Genomic DNA, 16,780 nt, shown 5'->3' with positions numbered 1-16,780 from the left:
CATTTCCTTTATTCTTTACAAAAGTATTCCCTGGACAGGATCTATACAAAGATGACAGCCAGTCTCCCTACGTGTTTGCACACTATTTTAGCAGTTGGACTGAGCAGCTGTCATTCAGTAAATGCTTTTATAAATAAAGAAAATCCTGAGAATCCAACATGAGGAGATGGACTAGTTCAAAACCTGACAGAACTGTCATATTTCAACTACCTGTTGTGACAGGGACATAGAAAAAATACATTTATAGCGCACTTTATTCTGGATTAAATATACACTTTATATGTAAAATAAAATGTTACAATTGTTTGCAATAATGGTCCTTTAAGCCCAGTTCTTGACAATGGACTTATATTTAACATACTGGAAAAAAGTACTGGAATCTGTCCTAGTATTAGAGCTTGCAATCAGGCCCAGGTTTATGTCTCAGGAGCCTATAGGCACAGATGTCCTAGCACCTTAGACTTCTCCCTCCATGAACCTACAAACACCTGCCAAACAGCACCGCATTTGTGCTGGCTATCTTAGCTTTCACTCCCTTATTTCCCTTGCCTGCCATAGGTAGCTACAAGTGCCCCTTAGGTAGGTATTAGGTAGCTAGAGGAACCTCAATATTAAGTAGCTAGCAGTACTCCTAAGTATTAGGTAGCTAGAGGAACCTCAGTTGCTAGAAGTGCCCCTGACTAAAGGGAGTGGAATGCCGAGAGCAGGGTGAGTAGTCTCTCATTTACACCCTCATTGGGAATCTGCATAGGGAAGAAGGGAGGGAGCACTCAGAGAGGGGGGGGAGCTGCCTTTCCATCATCAGGCGCCTTTAGGCATGGGCCTACAGTGCCTTATGGTAAATCCGGCCCTGCTTGCAATTGAATCTAAAAACAAGAGAAACATCTATGAGCATGAGAAGTATTTCTGTGTGTATGTGTGTGTATATATATATATATATATATATATATATATATATATATATATATATATATATACTTTCCAGATAATCAATGCAAATTCCTTCTGTTGATTTTGTTTGGGGGGGGGGGATCGTTTGAACGAAATTCCAGACAAAAGCATCAGACAATCAAGAAGAGCCAAGAGCACCACATAAAGAACAGTATTATGTTCCTGAATCGTGGTCCAGTTTTTAGTTGCCACAATAAGCAAATAAACCCTTTGCCCTATTTATGCAGCAAGGTTACAGCAATTATATCATTCTGAATGCTAACCGCAATTAAAGCACTTGTCTCTAAGTACCTGAACGTTCATTTTCTTCCTATAAATTATGAGTATACTTCTATGCATTGTGGATAAAAATGTTCCAGCTCCATACTGAATCACTGCATTGTTCCTGTTCTTTCCCAGACAATTCACTCAGCATCTTGGCCAGGCATAATGGATTTAACCGTTTGAAGCAAGAAGTTTACCTTCTACCAATCATAATAAGCGACAGTGGCAGCCCTCCGATGAGTAGTACCAGCACCCTTACGATACGGGTCTGTGGCTGCAGCCATGATGGTGTGGTCCAATCATGCAATGCGGAAGCTTATGTCTTGCCAATTGGACTCAGCATGGGAGCACTAATAGCAATCTTGGCGTGCATCGTTCTACTTCTAGGTATGTATAAATATCTTGTATTTAACATGAAGTACTGAATAAATACATATGCCTTTGATTATGGTTATTGAAGGGGTAATGAAAGCTGAACTTTACAGAGATTTAATGCAAAACCAACATAGCCTTGGTGAGATAACAATATTAAAGGTGTAGCACTTGTTAGACACTTCCGTACCAGCAGTCTCAGCTTCCTTAAGGACCAGAGACTGCTGGTACCAAAGAAAGATGTCTCCCAATGAATAACCGCACATACCCGCCGCTCCCACCAGTCACGCCGCTCCTCCATTCCCACAAGGCCCTCTCACTGCCATCGTTATGACGGCAGAGCTGTGCGAGCAGGTCAGAAGCTGTCTATTAATGTAAGCCAATTGGATTGGCTTACAGTGATGACAGGGTTAGGAGCCAACAAAATTGGCTCCTGACCGGCTTACACAGCTCTGCTGTGATACCGACAGCAGGGCGCGAGTGATATGCGGCATGAAGATAGCAAAGCAATCGGCGGTAGCGGTGGGAGCGTGTGGCGGGATGATTGAAATCTAAACCCTGGCAGGTATAACGGGATCAAAACAGGTCGTAGTTTTCAATCATCAAGGTCCAGAAGTGGTTAATGTACAAGTGGTTTGCTGCAGCTTTAAAATGCCCAGCTTAAGTAGCTAGTACGGCAATGATATTCAACGCATATATTACTTGTGGCTTGAAAAATTGCTTTTTCATGTAGGCAAGGAAGAAGCAATTGGTTGTGTATGTGTCAGCCAATCACAAACGTATACATTTATCATGTGACTACAGTATGTGTCACTCTCTTTTTATGTTTATTATTTATATCTTTTTTTTTCTTATATGAGAAGTTGATCATTCCTGTTTGAAACACTATATATGTGTATTCTAACATCTACTAATGTTTTCTTTTACATGACTCTTAACCACTTCAGCCTTCAGTTGTTTTCACTTTATGCATCAGAGCAATGTTCGCCTCCCATTCATTAGCCTATAACTTTATCACTACTTATCACAATGAACTGATCTATATCTTGTTTTTTTCCACCACCAATTAGGGTTTCTTTGGGTGGTACATTTTGCTAAGAGCCACTTTACTGTAAATGCATTTTAACAGGAAGAATAAGAAAAAAATGGGAAAAAAATTATTATTTCTCAGTTTTCAGCCATTATAGTTTTAAAATAATACATGCTTCCATAATTAAAACTCACGTATTGTATTTACCCATTTGTCCTGGTTATTACACCATTTAAATTATGTCCCTATCACAATGTATGGCGACAATATTTTATTTTGAAATAAAGGTGCATTTTTTTCCGTTTTGCATCAATCACTATTTACAAGTTTTAAATAAAAAAAAAAAAATAGAAATATTTCATCTTTACATTGATATTTAAAAAGTTTAGACCCTCAGGTAAATATTTACATGTTTTTTTTTGTATTATTATTTTTTTTTTTTATATTAAACATTTTATTTGGGTATTTTTTGGGAGGGTGGGATGTAAACAGTAATTTTTTTCTGTAAATATGTGTTGATTTTTTTTTTTTTTTTTTTTTTACATTTAGTTGTAGTTTTACTTTTTGGCCACAAGATGGCAGCCATGAGTTAGTTTACATGTCGTCACTCTAAGCGTAACATGTACGCTTAGAGGGATGCGTGGGTACGCAAGAGCCAGAAAAAGCGAAGCTTCCGAGAGAACCTTTTTCTGCGGGGGAGAGGAATCAGTGATCGGGCACCATAGCTCGATTCATTGATTCCTGGGCTATCGATCCACGGACCGGGAGCACGTGTGCACATGCGCGATCGGTAGCGGAAGCGCGCGCACGCGCACATGGCCTCCTGGACGTAGCTAGTACGTCCAGGAGGCGAAAGTGGTTAAAGTGAACCCGAGGTGTAAATAAATTGATGAGATAAACAATTGTGTTTCTGCTCGTACTCATAAAAAATGACATTGCTAGTTATTCCTTGGTTTTATTTTATATTTAAACATTTATAAACAATATTGATTGTTTTGTTGCCTCTGCTCAGTGTCAGCCTATTAAGTGTCCCAGAGTTACAAAAAGGTCATTAGTTGTTTTTTTTTCTGCCTGCCCTCAGAAGTTGTATTCTGCCAGGAAAACTTTATGGCTGTGATTAACTTATCAGTGATGTTTACTATACTCCCGACAAGCTACTGACAAGACAGAAGCTGTCACTTCCATGTCTAAAAATGAACTCTTTCAGGCAGCAAAATAAAGCACGTAAAACAGCCTGGATATTAATATGTTTTGCACAGTACATACATATGTTTATTCTAATCATGTAACATATAGCCTCCAGTATACTTTAAGGGGAACCAAAAGCAAGAGGTACAGATATATGGAGGCTGCCATATTTATTTCCTTTTAAACAATACCAGTTGCTTGACAGTCCTGCAGACCATTTTGGCATCAGTAGTTTCTGAATTACACACCGAAAGCAAGCATGTAGCTAATCTTGTCAGAATTGTATAAGAAATGAGACCATCTTTTATCCCTCTGTGCTCAGTCTCTGAAGAGGCAAAGTTAGCTATTCCTTCTTTATGTTTTGGATTTCTTCATTGATCTCCCCTTTGATGAGGTTCACTTATCTTACTTTCCTATACCGATTGCAATCTAAAATAGATATAAACACTGTGGCCAATTGTGCCACTGCATTGTTTCCCCCCAAAAGAGGGTTCCAGAATACTAAAGCATTACTATGTGTGTGGCACCTTTAAGACTAAGTATCAAGCTGCTAGAACCAAAACGGTGCATAAGAAGCAAAAGAAAGATCGCTTAATCAGTTGCTAGGCGACCGCAGTATGCAAAGTAGAGGAATTTGCTGGAACTTTGCAGAGCCCTGCACGGCCTGTCAGAGAGACACAGCGCAGGCGCAGGGGGAAGGGTCTAGCAGGGTGTGACTGGAGAAAACTAGTGTGAGCCAGAGGAGAACGGGAGAGAGAGTGGAGGAGAGAGGACTTGAAGCAGAAACGATCGGTGCGGAGCAGGGTGGAAGGCCAGACCAGCGCAGAAAAAAGGCTGTAGCAGTCGCTCGGAAGCTAGGGGGACCCGGCGGCCATCCAGTGAAAGACATAGTCGAGCAGTAAGGACAGCGGCAGTGGGCTGGACACTGCCCGGAGGCGGCAGACGCGGACTAACATTGACCTAAAGACATTCGCAGTCAGATGAGTATAGGCCTGAGAGCCAAACCTAAGCCATAAAGTGTATACAGTTAGTAGCCAGTGTCCAGCATAAGCTTGCTGATGATGGCAACCTAGAACCTGGAGAGGCCCAAATTCTGTCCCTGAGCAGTATTGCTAAAGACTGCCTGTGTGAGAGTGCTGTACAGTCACAGAGATATGGTGCTGAGAATACAGTTGTTTATGCAGAAGAAAGCTGCTGATATAAAGTGAGACAAATTGCTATTGACTATAAAAAGTCTAGGCCCTACTGTCACTGAGAGATTCATAGCCTCCATAGAGTACCCTGCTGAGCTGACACATCCCCCGCTTGCATATGGTCCTGTTACATATAAACATTAATTCCTGTCAAGTCTGTTTCAAGTCAAGAGTTAAACTTCATAACGTCATATGTTGATGTGTTCTGCATAATTACAAAGAGTCTGCTATGTAAAGAGAACCTGTCAGTATTACAAAGCTAAGTGGAAGAGGAGGAGTTACATTGCATCTTGTGATATTAAAGTATACTGTAGGAGAAACCAGGTGATACCTGATCAAGATACAGAGTCAACTAAGTTGGAATACAATTGTTGCAACATAGCAAATTTCAGAGCTTATTCAGCCTTAAGGTCAAAGTGCACTTAAAGAGAGTTCTATTGTAGGAGGGTGGTGTTGATGGTATAGAGAGGTGCTCCGGTCATTTCATATTTTCTTTTATTTATCTTTATTTTTCTTTAACCCTTTTTGATTTTTTGATTGATATTTTTTTGTGTTTGTTGTTTTGGGAAGCCCAATCCAGAGGGGAGGTATTAAGAGTAAAGTGTATTGAGTGCTACAAGTACAACCTAAAGAGTCTAAAAGATCTTGGAGCAAGGTGAATGTCCTGATTGGACCTACCAACGAACTGTCATCTATTCAGTACCATATTGCAAACTGTCACGAGTTTCCCACAAGGTTTTGCTGAGCAATATAGCTTGGACTTGGTTGCAAGGGACTGAGAACTGATTAGGTATTGGACTGAATTGCTCAGTAGACCAGCCCTTTCCCCAGCCCACGCCCAACAACGGTACTGTGATCTGTATATGCTGTAAAGTGGTTGATTAATGTACAAAAAGATTTATTGTAGCGCACTATAATTTGTATGTAACTAACCGTTTCCTTCCACAGGTTTTACCGGTGCACCAGTTGTGAAGACTAGAAATTGTGTATTATTGACCTTTGATGTGCAAGGGAGGTGTGTTGTGACATTGAAGTGTTTTGGGTTGATTGCAACTACCGTGACCACTGTTCAGTTGCGAATAAATCTTTGATAATCTCATCTGAGTCAGCCTCTGGTGGATTCCACTCAGCCGGAGCCTGGTGCTTATGGTTCATACGGGTTACAGTAGCATATTGCATCATTCCATGAAAGCTGCTGATGACCCAGCCTTTAGTCTGTTGCTATGGCAGGTGGAGAAGGGACAGCATGCAACACACAATGAAATAACTTTTTGGGAATGGGTTAAGGAGGAGAGCATTGTGGTTGGAGTTGATAAAGCAACCTTGTTGCTGAAGACCCAGCATGCCATATGGCTCTGTAGACAATGTTTGTAGACAATGTTGGGGACTAATATACGCAGGAGAGACTCTCAGCCGAGATGATCTCTAGTGACTGCCTCAGCCAAGCATCAAAGAGTGTGAGTACCTTTAGTGTCCTTTATTTTGTCAGGTCTGATAAGTTCAGGCCAGTAGAGGAATCCAGCAGCACCACCAGCCATGGCACTCTTGCACCTCCCTTGAATGTACTCCCTGCAAGCAACCTTCTATTGCATTATTTTTTATTAAGTGCAACAGTACAATACCTTTACTGTTGCATTAAGGTTTCACCACCATGATTTGGTGCCTCTGTGCTTAGATTTCTGTAGTGCCCTTCTTCTATGAATGTTAGTTGTTGGTCCACACTTTAAGTTCTAAAAGATTTTTCTCTGCAGGGTTGTGAACCGCAATTTCACTAACCAAACTTTGATATGGTCTAACATGCTTTAAAGTGAAGCAAAAGGAAAAAAAAACCTTACGATATAATGAATTGAATGTGTAGTACAGCTAAGAAATAGAACATTAGTAGCAAATAAATGATTCTCCTATTTTTTATAGTACAGGAAGCGTTAACAAACTGCAGTTGTTATCTATGCAAAAGAGCTTTTCTGACCTTTCTGACCAAATTGGGTGGCTACAGTGCTGTTTTCTGAGGCACTTATGCATCAAAGAAAGAGCGAAACACAGCTTCAGATAAGAATTATGGCATGGAAGTTTGTAAATTGCAAGTATGACAGAATGATGCAATGTTAAAAAAAATAATAAAAAAAAAAAAAAAAAGATATAACTGAAAATAAAAATATGATACTCTTTTCTTTGCTTCTAATGTTCTATGAATTATCTGTACTACACATACAATTCATTATATCATAATTATTTTTTTTTTCGCTTCAGCGTCAATTTTAATTCATAATAAATCCAGGCCAAGTTTGTTGGATCGTGTAAGTTCTCCAGTGTCCTCCAGCTATGACGGACTTTAGTAAATCGAGGTCCAGTCCCAATCTAGCCATTAATTTATGTTTAAAAAAGAAAACAATTATATTTGTTTTCTTAAAAACTATAAAATAATCAAATCATACATTTGAATAATCAGATAAGAATAAAGATGTAGAGAACTATAAGTTACTTTCTTTTTATTTTTTATTTTCATCCAACCTTGGTGTAGAAATGTATTGTAGGTGTGACTCATGCTGTGAAAAAGTAAGAATGGAAAGTTTTAAGCATGCCACACACTGGTTAATGGAAAGTAGGACATTAAAATAATGGAAAAAAAAACACACTTACTTCTCTGCAAATATGTTATCGAAATATATCCTTTCCAATTCCACTATGATTTCTCTTACGTGCCTGCAAAGAGTGTACTCTGTTTTAGAAAGAAATGTAGATACAAAATACATTTCTTACAACCTGTACTTTAAAGTCCAGGTGAAGTCACAGTTTTAATCATATAGCATTAGCCTTGAATAGTCCAGAACAGAATGGAACATTCCACTGCCGACAGAAAAGATGTGGGACCTGAAAACAAATCCATTACACTGACAGCATACCAATGCCAGGTAAACAACAGGAGTACAAAGTACAAGGCACTTTTTCCTATGATTCTTCTAATGTGGTATATATGATCATGTGTGCTAATTGCCCCAAAGGAATGTATGTAGGATAAACAAGACCCTACGTGAGCGTATGAACCATCACAGGTTCACCATTAGAGATGTCCCGAACGGTTCGCCGGCGAACGGTTCCCTGCAAACTTCGGTGGTTCGCGTTCGCCTGCCAAAGGCGAACTTTCCCGTAAGTTTGATTCGCCCCATAATGCTCTATTGAGCAGAATTTTGACCCTCTACATCACAGTCAGCAGGCACATTGTTGCCAATCAGACTGCACTCATTCCTAGAGCCCCACCCCCCTTATAAAAGGCAAGGTCCTTGAGCCATTTGACTCACTTGTCTGCCTACACTAATTAGTTAAGGGACAGCTGCTACACACACTCTGTTAGGGAGAGTTTAATTAGCCTCCTCCCTTCTACCCTTTCCCTCGTACCGGAGGGAGGAGGGTCTCATCTGCCAGGGAATTCCAGTATTTCAAAAGCCAGCTTATATACCGTGGCTGGGAATTGAACCCAAGCCTCAGTGTATGGTAGGTAACTAACATATCCATTATACCACCAACACTACTAGCTGAAGCTAGCCTAGCATGTGCCATTTATGCTCAATCCAAAAGAAAAATTAGACAAGACAAATAACATTTATATCACGCTTTTCTCCTGGCAGACTCAAAGCGCCAGAGCTGCAGCCACTAGGGCACGCTCTATAGGCAGTAGCAGTGTTAGGAAGACTTGCCTAAGGTCTCCTACTGAATAGGTGCTGGCTTACTGAACAGACAGAGCTGAGATTCGAACCCTGGTCTCCTGTGTCAGAGGCAGAGCCCTTAACCATTACAACATTCAGCCACTGCTTAAGGATTTGTAGCCAGGCATGGCCTTGCTTTTTGTGTTCAACAGTTGTCCAAAGAGAACCCCAGATAGCCAGGTAGATTAATCTCTCTCTCTCTCTCTCTCTCTCTCTCTCTCTAGTAGGGATGGTCACCGCTTTCCGCGGAATTGTATTTTTGAGCATAAATGGATTGAGCATAAATGGTACATGCTAGGCTGGCTTCAGCATGTAGTGTTGGTGGTACAGTGGCAGTGGAACCGAACTTTCCGCAGAGGTTTGCGAACAGGGTTCGTGAACCAAAAATCGGAGGTTCGCGACATCACTATTCACCGTTAACAGGAAAAAAAAACAAAAACAAATATGCTGATTTCCACAGTTCAAGTGATCTTCTCATCACTGTATTAATGGGTGGCTTCAAATCACACAACGGAAGAATAACAAGGGAGACTAAGTTCATACATCGGTTTAAAATGGTGGACGAAAGTTTAAATAAGGTTTACAATGTCTTGTGCATATATGATGGGTTTTAAATCCCACTATCCTTTTATTTTTTATTTGATGTGTCATAATTCTTTTTAGTTCTTGTGATGGTAAGAAGGACTTTAAATTCCACAATTTGCTTTAGCCTACAATATTGTATGTAGCCTGAAGAAGAGGTGCTTGAATGAGTTATGATGTCTCTTCTTCACAGTAAATCTGTGGAATGTGATGTTCAATCAAATAAGTGGTCTTATCTTTTGGTCATAAATAAGCTGGCATGCCTGTGAAACCTTCTTAATGTTGTAATTAAGGCATCCAATGACTTTTATTGCAGAACAATGTATCTCCTTTTTAATGTCCAGTGTATATAAGCTGTATTCTACGTTTTGTCAGTATACAGGAATCAGTCTGACAAAGGTTTCATAGCCAAAAGCTTACTGCTTTCTAGAGATGTCGCAAACCTCCGATTTTCGGTTCGCGAACCCCGTTCGCGAACCTTCTCGGAAGGTTCGGTTCGCGGAAAAGTTCGCGAACCGCAATAGACTTCAATGGGGATGCGAACTTTGAAAAATAGAAAAATTTATGCTGGCCACAAAAGTGATAGAAAACATGTTTCAAGGGGTCTAACACCTGGAGGGGGGCATGGCAGAGTGGGATACATGCCCAAAGTCCCGGGGAAAAATCTGGATGTGACGCAAAGCAGCGTTTTAAGGGCAGAAATGACATTGAATGCTAAATTGCAGGCCTAAAGTACTTTCAAACATCTTGCATGTGTATCAGGGAGTGTAATTAGAGTTCTGCTTCACACTGACGTACCAAACTCACTGTGTAACGCACCACAAACAGCTGTTTGCGTAGTGACGGCCGTGGTGGACTGGTGCTCACCGTGGCGAGAGTGTAGGACGTGCCGGTTTTCATGCCCATATGGTCACCGGACTGTGGTAGCTCAATGATAGAACAACAGTGACTGTCCAGCTGATCAAATTTGGTCTGTCCACAATGAAGCAACGGCCTTATTATCTTCTTGTATGTAGGTAGGCATAGGTAGGAGTCCCAGTATAGGTATGTAGGCATAGGTAGGTGTCCCAGTAGTTAGATAGGTATAGATAGGAGACCCAGTATAGGTAGGTAGGCATAGGTAGGTGTCCCAGTAGTTAGCTAGGCATAGGTAGGAGTCCCAGTATAGGTAGGTAGGCATAGGTAGGAGTCCCAGTATAGGTAAGTAGGTGTCCCAGTATAGGTAGGTAGGCATAGGTAGGTGCCTCAGTAGTTAGCTAGGCATAGGTAGGAGTCCCAGTATAGGTAGCTAGACATAGGTAGGAGACCCAGTAGTTAGCTAGGCATAGGTAGGAGACCCAGTATCGGTAGGTAGGCATAGGTAGGAGTCCCAGTATAGGTAGGTAGGCATAGGTAGGAGTCCCAGTATAGGTAGGTAGGCATAGGTAGGAGTCCCAGTATAGGTAGGTAGACATAGGTAGGTGCCTCAGTAGTTAGCTAGCCATAGGTAGGAGACCCAGTAGTTAGCTAGGCATAGGTAGGAGACCCAGTATCGGTAGGTAGGCGTAGGTAGGTCCCCTAGTATAGGTAGGTAGGTAGGTGTCCCCGTATAGGTAAGTAGGTGCCCCAGTAGTTAGGTAGGCATAGGTAGGTGTCCCAGTATAGATAGTTAGGCAGGGCCTGGCTGGCACAGTAATAACAATTACAAGGTCCAGCTGCAACAGATAGGGCTGTATAATGTCAGTGAGAAACACACACAAAAAAAACACATCTGGAAAACATTATCTCTCAAAAGAGCTGTTGAGGGGTGTTATTTTAGCAATAACAATCAGCCAGGAGCAAGCCAAGACCAAGAGCCTAATTAATCTTTCCTTAGGAGAACAAGTCTGCAGCAGCTGTCCCTAATCTGTCTCTAGCAGGCACACGAGTGAGTGTAATGGCCGGCAAACTTGCCTTATATAAGGGGGGGTGGGGCTCCAGGGCTTAGTGTAGCCTGAATGGCTACAATGTGCCTGCTGACTGTGATGCAGAGGGTCAAAGTTGACCCTCATAGTGCATTATGGGGCGAATCGAACTTCCGCAAAAGTTTGCTTGATCCAGGCGAACGCGAACCCCAAAAAGTCCGCCTGGAACCGTTCGCCGGCGAACCGTTCGCTACATCTCTACTGCTTTCTTATAATTCAGGCAATAAATGATATTCTGATTCAAAACTGCTTGCTTTTACTGATGGCTAACATAGTACAACAATCCACTGCTTCTACCATAGTAATGTCCACAAACAGCACATGGAGATGAGAGAAAGCTTTATTTATTTATGTATTTATTTTTGCTGGAGGAATGGGTAAATAAATCAGTGCATAAAAATGAAGTATGGGTCATTTCTCCACTAGAGTCAATGTCTACTCTATATATTTAGATGTGAATCAAAAACAAAATTTACAACAAAATGTCAACTTTTGGATAAAGCTTTCACTACCTGCTTTCTCCACCCAACATCAGTTCTCCGATCACTGCCCTGCTTGTAATACAGAGGCTGCAACAGAACAACTGTGTGTCCCCCCCACATTCCCCCTAGGCTGAGGTAGGGGGGTTATTAGTTAGGGAAATGTTGGGGGCAATGCTTCACTGAACACTGGCACACAGGTGACAAACTGGAAAGAGGACAGTGGTGGTAGTCAAGGCCTTATTTATGCTTTCTCCACCACTAGGTTAACTTTCTTATGGTTCCCGTTGCATGTGCAGCCACTACCCTCTCATTCCATGTGGAGCCTCCTATGTTATGTGTAATATTGGCCAACTGCCTGATAGTGTTGAGCCAAAATTTTCGTAATTTTGTGTTTCCTTAATTACGGACATGAATTTACCGCTACTACATTAATTTGTAATTTCGTAATTGCCATACAAACCGTAATTTGGAATTCCGTAAGCAATTTTCAGTTTTGTAATTTCGCGTTTTCGCACAAATTCGTGTTTATTGTGAAATTTCGTAATTTCATGTTTTCTATAGAAACACAGTTAGTTTCATTACAAAAATGGACGTAATTTAGTTTTTAATCATAATTATGCACATTTAAGTAATGACTAAACTCAGGAAAGTCACTTATTGATTGCAATTACTGATTGCAATTACTGATAATGCAAAGGCCCCTACACATGCTGTCACTTTAAATATATTAGGAGGCTCTATTTGCAGCCATTTTTTAGACAGGTGCTCTTTGCCATGGTGTACTTAGCGGTCATGTTGAGGCACTTGATTTTGGGCCTTGCAATATCTGTTAATGGAAAGGTACCTGCAAGTGCTGCCGCTTTAAATGTATCAGGAGGCTCTGGACTGGAAAACAATTTTGAGAACGGACGAATTTCCATGTTAGACACGAAATTCTGGAAAACGATCATAATTATGAAATTCCCCCAAAACGCTAAATTTCACGTAATTTCATGAAAAACACAACATTTCAATTGCGTCCGTAATCGTAATTTCATGAATTACGCGAAATTTTGTGTAATCGTAATTAGGTAATTACACTCATCACTACTGCCTGAGGTCAAGCACCCAGCTATTACAATAGGGCTCTGATGGTGTGCTAGCAAGATTGTAAGACTAGGGCTGTATGTTTCTACAGTCTTTTCCTGTAGATCCTCTGCTCACACGTGTTTAATGCAAAACAATCCCAACTTGATCTGCATTGTGTATAGTATGTAACAAGAAAAAAACATAGCGTGATACTGTATATAACTGCCAATTACACCATGTGCTCTTCACTTGGTGGCTGATACACAGAAAATACAATTGTTGGATTCTAAAAAAAAAAAGTAATTTTTAGCAGTAGAAGGATAAATAAAATTATTAATTTCATCCGTTTATTTTTGGCTCAGGTGTCATTAAAGTGAATGTTCACCGCTTTAAAAATAAAAAAGTCAGATACTCACCTAAGGAGAGGGAAGGCTCGGTCCTAATGAGCCTTCCCTCTCCTCTCCCAATACCCGGGCGCAGGATCCCCCGTAGCAGTATTCGACCAGTTCGGTCAAATACTGCCACTTCCGCTGCCGAAGGGATGTTTCGGAAGCCTTCGGGAGAACTCGGGCTCCCGAAGATGGGCCGTTCCATACTACGCATGCGCGAGCGTCCTCTATGCGTAGTATGGAGTGGCCCGTCTTCGGAAGCCCGAGTGCTCCCGAAGACCTCCGAAGTCCCTGTGGCGGTGGACGTGAACGGGGGAGCCAGCGCAGCACCGAAGGCACCGGGAGAGGAGAGGGAAGGCTCATTAGGACCGAGCCTTCCCTCTCCTTAGGTGAGTATCTGACTTTTTTATTTTGATAGCAGTACCCATTGGCTTTAAAGGGGAACTTCAGCCTAAACAAACATACTGTCATCAAGTTACATTAGTTATGTTAATTAGAATAGATAGGTAATATAATCTCTTACCCACCCTGTTTTAAAAGAACAGGCAAATGTTTGTGATTCATGGGGGCTGCCATCTTTGTCATTGGGGCAGCCATCCTTTTGGTTGAAAGGAGGTGACAAGGAGCAGGAGACACAGTTCCAGCTGTCCTGTGTCCTGATTACCACTCCCAGCTGCACACGCTAGGCTTCAAATGTCAAATTCAAAATGTAAAAAAAAAAAAAAAAAATTGCACCAAAACAGCAGAACGAGAACAACAAAATCAGAAATCCCATCATGCTTTGCACAGCATCAGGGGAAAAAAGCCGGGGCAGTTTTTTTCTGTGCAGCTAAAATGAGGCTTGTATAAGAGAAACTAAGTTCTGATGCTGAAAACTGTTAAAGAAACACAAAGCCTTTTCAGTGCTGCTGAGTCGATTTTTAGTCCGGAGGTTCACTTTAAATACAGCAAAAGGTGTAAAAAAATACATTCTGAACATCTATTTAGACTCATAATTTGATGAATAGTGTAGCAGGAAAGCTGTTGCAATCTTTCACAACATTTGGTAAGTAATGCTAGGTACACACCATACAATTTTCTGGCAGATTTACCTGCCGGATCGATTATTTCCAACATGTCTGATCTAAATTGTGATAAATTTTTCGATTTTCTGATTGCTTTTTTATCAGTATTTTTCTATCTGTTTTTGCAATTTTATAGAACTGAACAAAAATGGATAGAAAAAAACAATCGGAAAAACAATTAAATAAACGATTGAAAAAATTATCAAATTTCAGATCAGACATGTTATAAATAATTGATCTGGCAGGTAAATCTGCCAGAAAACTGTATGGTGTGTACCTAGCATAAGGGAAAACCTGCATTTAAAGATTAACTAGAACAACTGATATAAATTGGGTTTTCCCTTCGAGTTGAGGCCATACAGTCAGTGATGCCACTGGTTGTTATAACTGTTAATACAATGTCTATTCCAACAAGCAAAGCATACAGCAGTGATTATTGCTGGTCTGTGGAGGAGGGACCTTTAAATAAATAAATCAGACTATTTAAATGAATTGATGTCTGAGTGTTGATAATGAATGTAAAAAACAATGTAAGGAAGGACTTGTGCAGTTGACATTAATGATTTTATTGTCACCTTTAATTACAAAACAGTTACAAGTGTTTGGGTGCTATTCGTTAATGCAATCTGCATACTGCCCTGTGTCTTCCAAAAATGAACATTTCCTATGAAAAATACATTACTGTGACTAGCTATAGGAAATGTGTTCTAAAGTGTAATTATAGCAATTAATTTGAAGCTGGAAAAAAAACAGAAATTATATTTGTAATGTGTTTTTATATTATATATGAATAATTCTATAATTTGATTGCCTTTCTTTTCCAGTTATTGTTGTGCTCTTTGTCACACTTCGAAGACATAAAAATGAGCCTCTGATAATTAAGGATGATGAAGATGTCCGAGAAAACATTATCCGGTATGATGATGAAGGTGGAGGAGAAGAGGACACAGAGGCCTTTGATATTGCTACCTTACAAAATCCTGATGGGATCAATGGATACCTACCGCGCAAAGATATCAAGCCTGATTTTCAGTTTATGCCAAGACAAGGTCATACCTCTACTCCCAATGGTGTTGACGTGGATGAATTTATTAATGTAAGGCTCCATGAAGCTGACAATGATCCTACTGCTCCTCCATATGATTCAATACAGATATATGGTTATGAAGGACGAGGATCAGTGGCTGGTTCCCTGAGCTCCTTGGAATCCTCAACATCGGACTCAGATCAAAATTTTGACTACCTTAGTGATTGGGGTCCACGGTTTAAAAGACTGGGAGAACTTTACTCAGTTGGAGAAAGTGACAGAGAAACTTGACAATAAACCAATATTTTTTTTTGCATTCTGAACTCTACAATTCTGTAATATTTTAGGGTCATTGTTAGTAAAAGACTAAAAAGTGGCCAACTTCTAGAGACAGATTAGCACCAGTCATCAATAACAACACAAATCAACTACATTGTAATGTTGAACCAAAAATTGTGTACGTTAGGGGGTCAGTCTTGTGGAGTAAAGTTTGTGAAGTATCTAGAAGTCATTGGATGTTTCAGTATTCACTTGCACCAACTTGGAATTTGAAAAAATTGGCATCTGAGATGTCTAGATATCAGAGCAAGCAAGATTAAAACAAAAACTTTTGCAACTTTGGACAAGTGGATGATTGCTCTGTGGTAACAGCTTCTACCAGTAAAGTCTACTGCAAAGTTTTGGGGGAAAAAAAGGAATAAACCACTTTTTACTAAAGCAATATTTGGTCTTCTAAAGAATTTTGATAACTTATCAATTATAAACTGGCTTCCACTGTGTAATGACTTTACATTGTATATATTTGGTGGCCCAAAAAGTCACCCACTCATCATTATTACATGTTTTTGAGCCTTAAAATATTCACATGTTTTATTACCAATTAAGAAAAATAAGTAAGTAAATATGCGCTGATCAACAGATATGTCCCCTGAAAAAGGAGGAATACATTTCCTGAGCTTTTCTTGCCAAGAATTGCAAACCTCCCCTGCTAAAAAAAAAAAAAAAAAAGTTATTTATTTTAAAATAATTAAATCATTTAATGTTATTTCAAATATAATTTATTTGCTAATTTCTCATATTGCTATTTTATTGCCTTTCTATGTCTTAATTTATTTGCATAAAATATTTGTTTAAATATATATATAAAAATCTATCTATTAGTGGGCCATTTATTTTTTATTTTATATATATATATATGCATATTAAAGGTTAAAAAGTTCAAATAACTTTAATAAAATCTAGGCAGATTTTTAACTCTGCAAGAGGTAATTTAATAAAAGGGGATAATGTATATTTGCAGTAGTTGCATTTCAAGAGAAGGTCAGTGGTGCAAAAACTTTTTTTTCAGAGAGACTTTGTGAGTTTTTATATTTTATCCACAATTATGGAAATTATCAATTGTGTTTTTTTTATTACAAGCACAAACATCTGGAAGTAAACAGGTTCATGTGAATATTTCAAAATTTAGAATTTTAGAGTTTTACACATTACTCTGTACAGTGAAAGATCAATGCTTGTAGTTA

General features: G+C 39.8%; 1 protein-coding gene across 1 annotated transcript in view; it reads left to right on the top strand.

The window, feature by feature from the left end:
• The window catches only part of CDH8 (cadherin 8), a 635,562-nt gene extending 619,127 nt beyond the window's left edge, over nucleotides 1-16,435 (top strand). The window contains exons 11-12 of the mRNA XM_068259774.1: nucleotides 1,351-1,602; nucleotides 15,055-16,435. Coding sequence (XP_068115875.1) covers nucleotides 1,351-1,602; nucleotides 15,055-15,548 — 746 coding nt within the window. The 3' untranslated portion in view covers nucleotides 15,549-16,435. The remainder of the gene's footprint in view (nucleotides 1-1,350; nucleotides 1,603-15,054) is intronic.
• The last annotated feature ends 345 nt before the right edge of the window (nucleotides 16,436-16,780 follow it).

This window comes from Hyperolius riggenbachi, chromosome 11 (genome assembly GCF_040937935.1).
Source record: "Hyperolius riggenbachi isolate aHypRig1 chromosome 11, aHypRig1.pri, whole genome shotgun sequence".
NCBI classification, from domain to species: Eukaryota; Metazoa; Chordata; class Amphibia; order Anura; family Hyperoliidae; genus Hyperolius; species Hyperolius riggenbachi.
The sequence above is the reverse complement of the archived record's forward strand: the minus strand, read 5'-3'. Positions and strand labels throughout refer to the sequence as shown.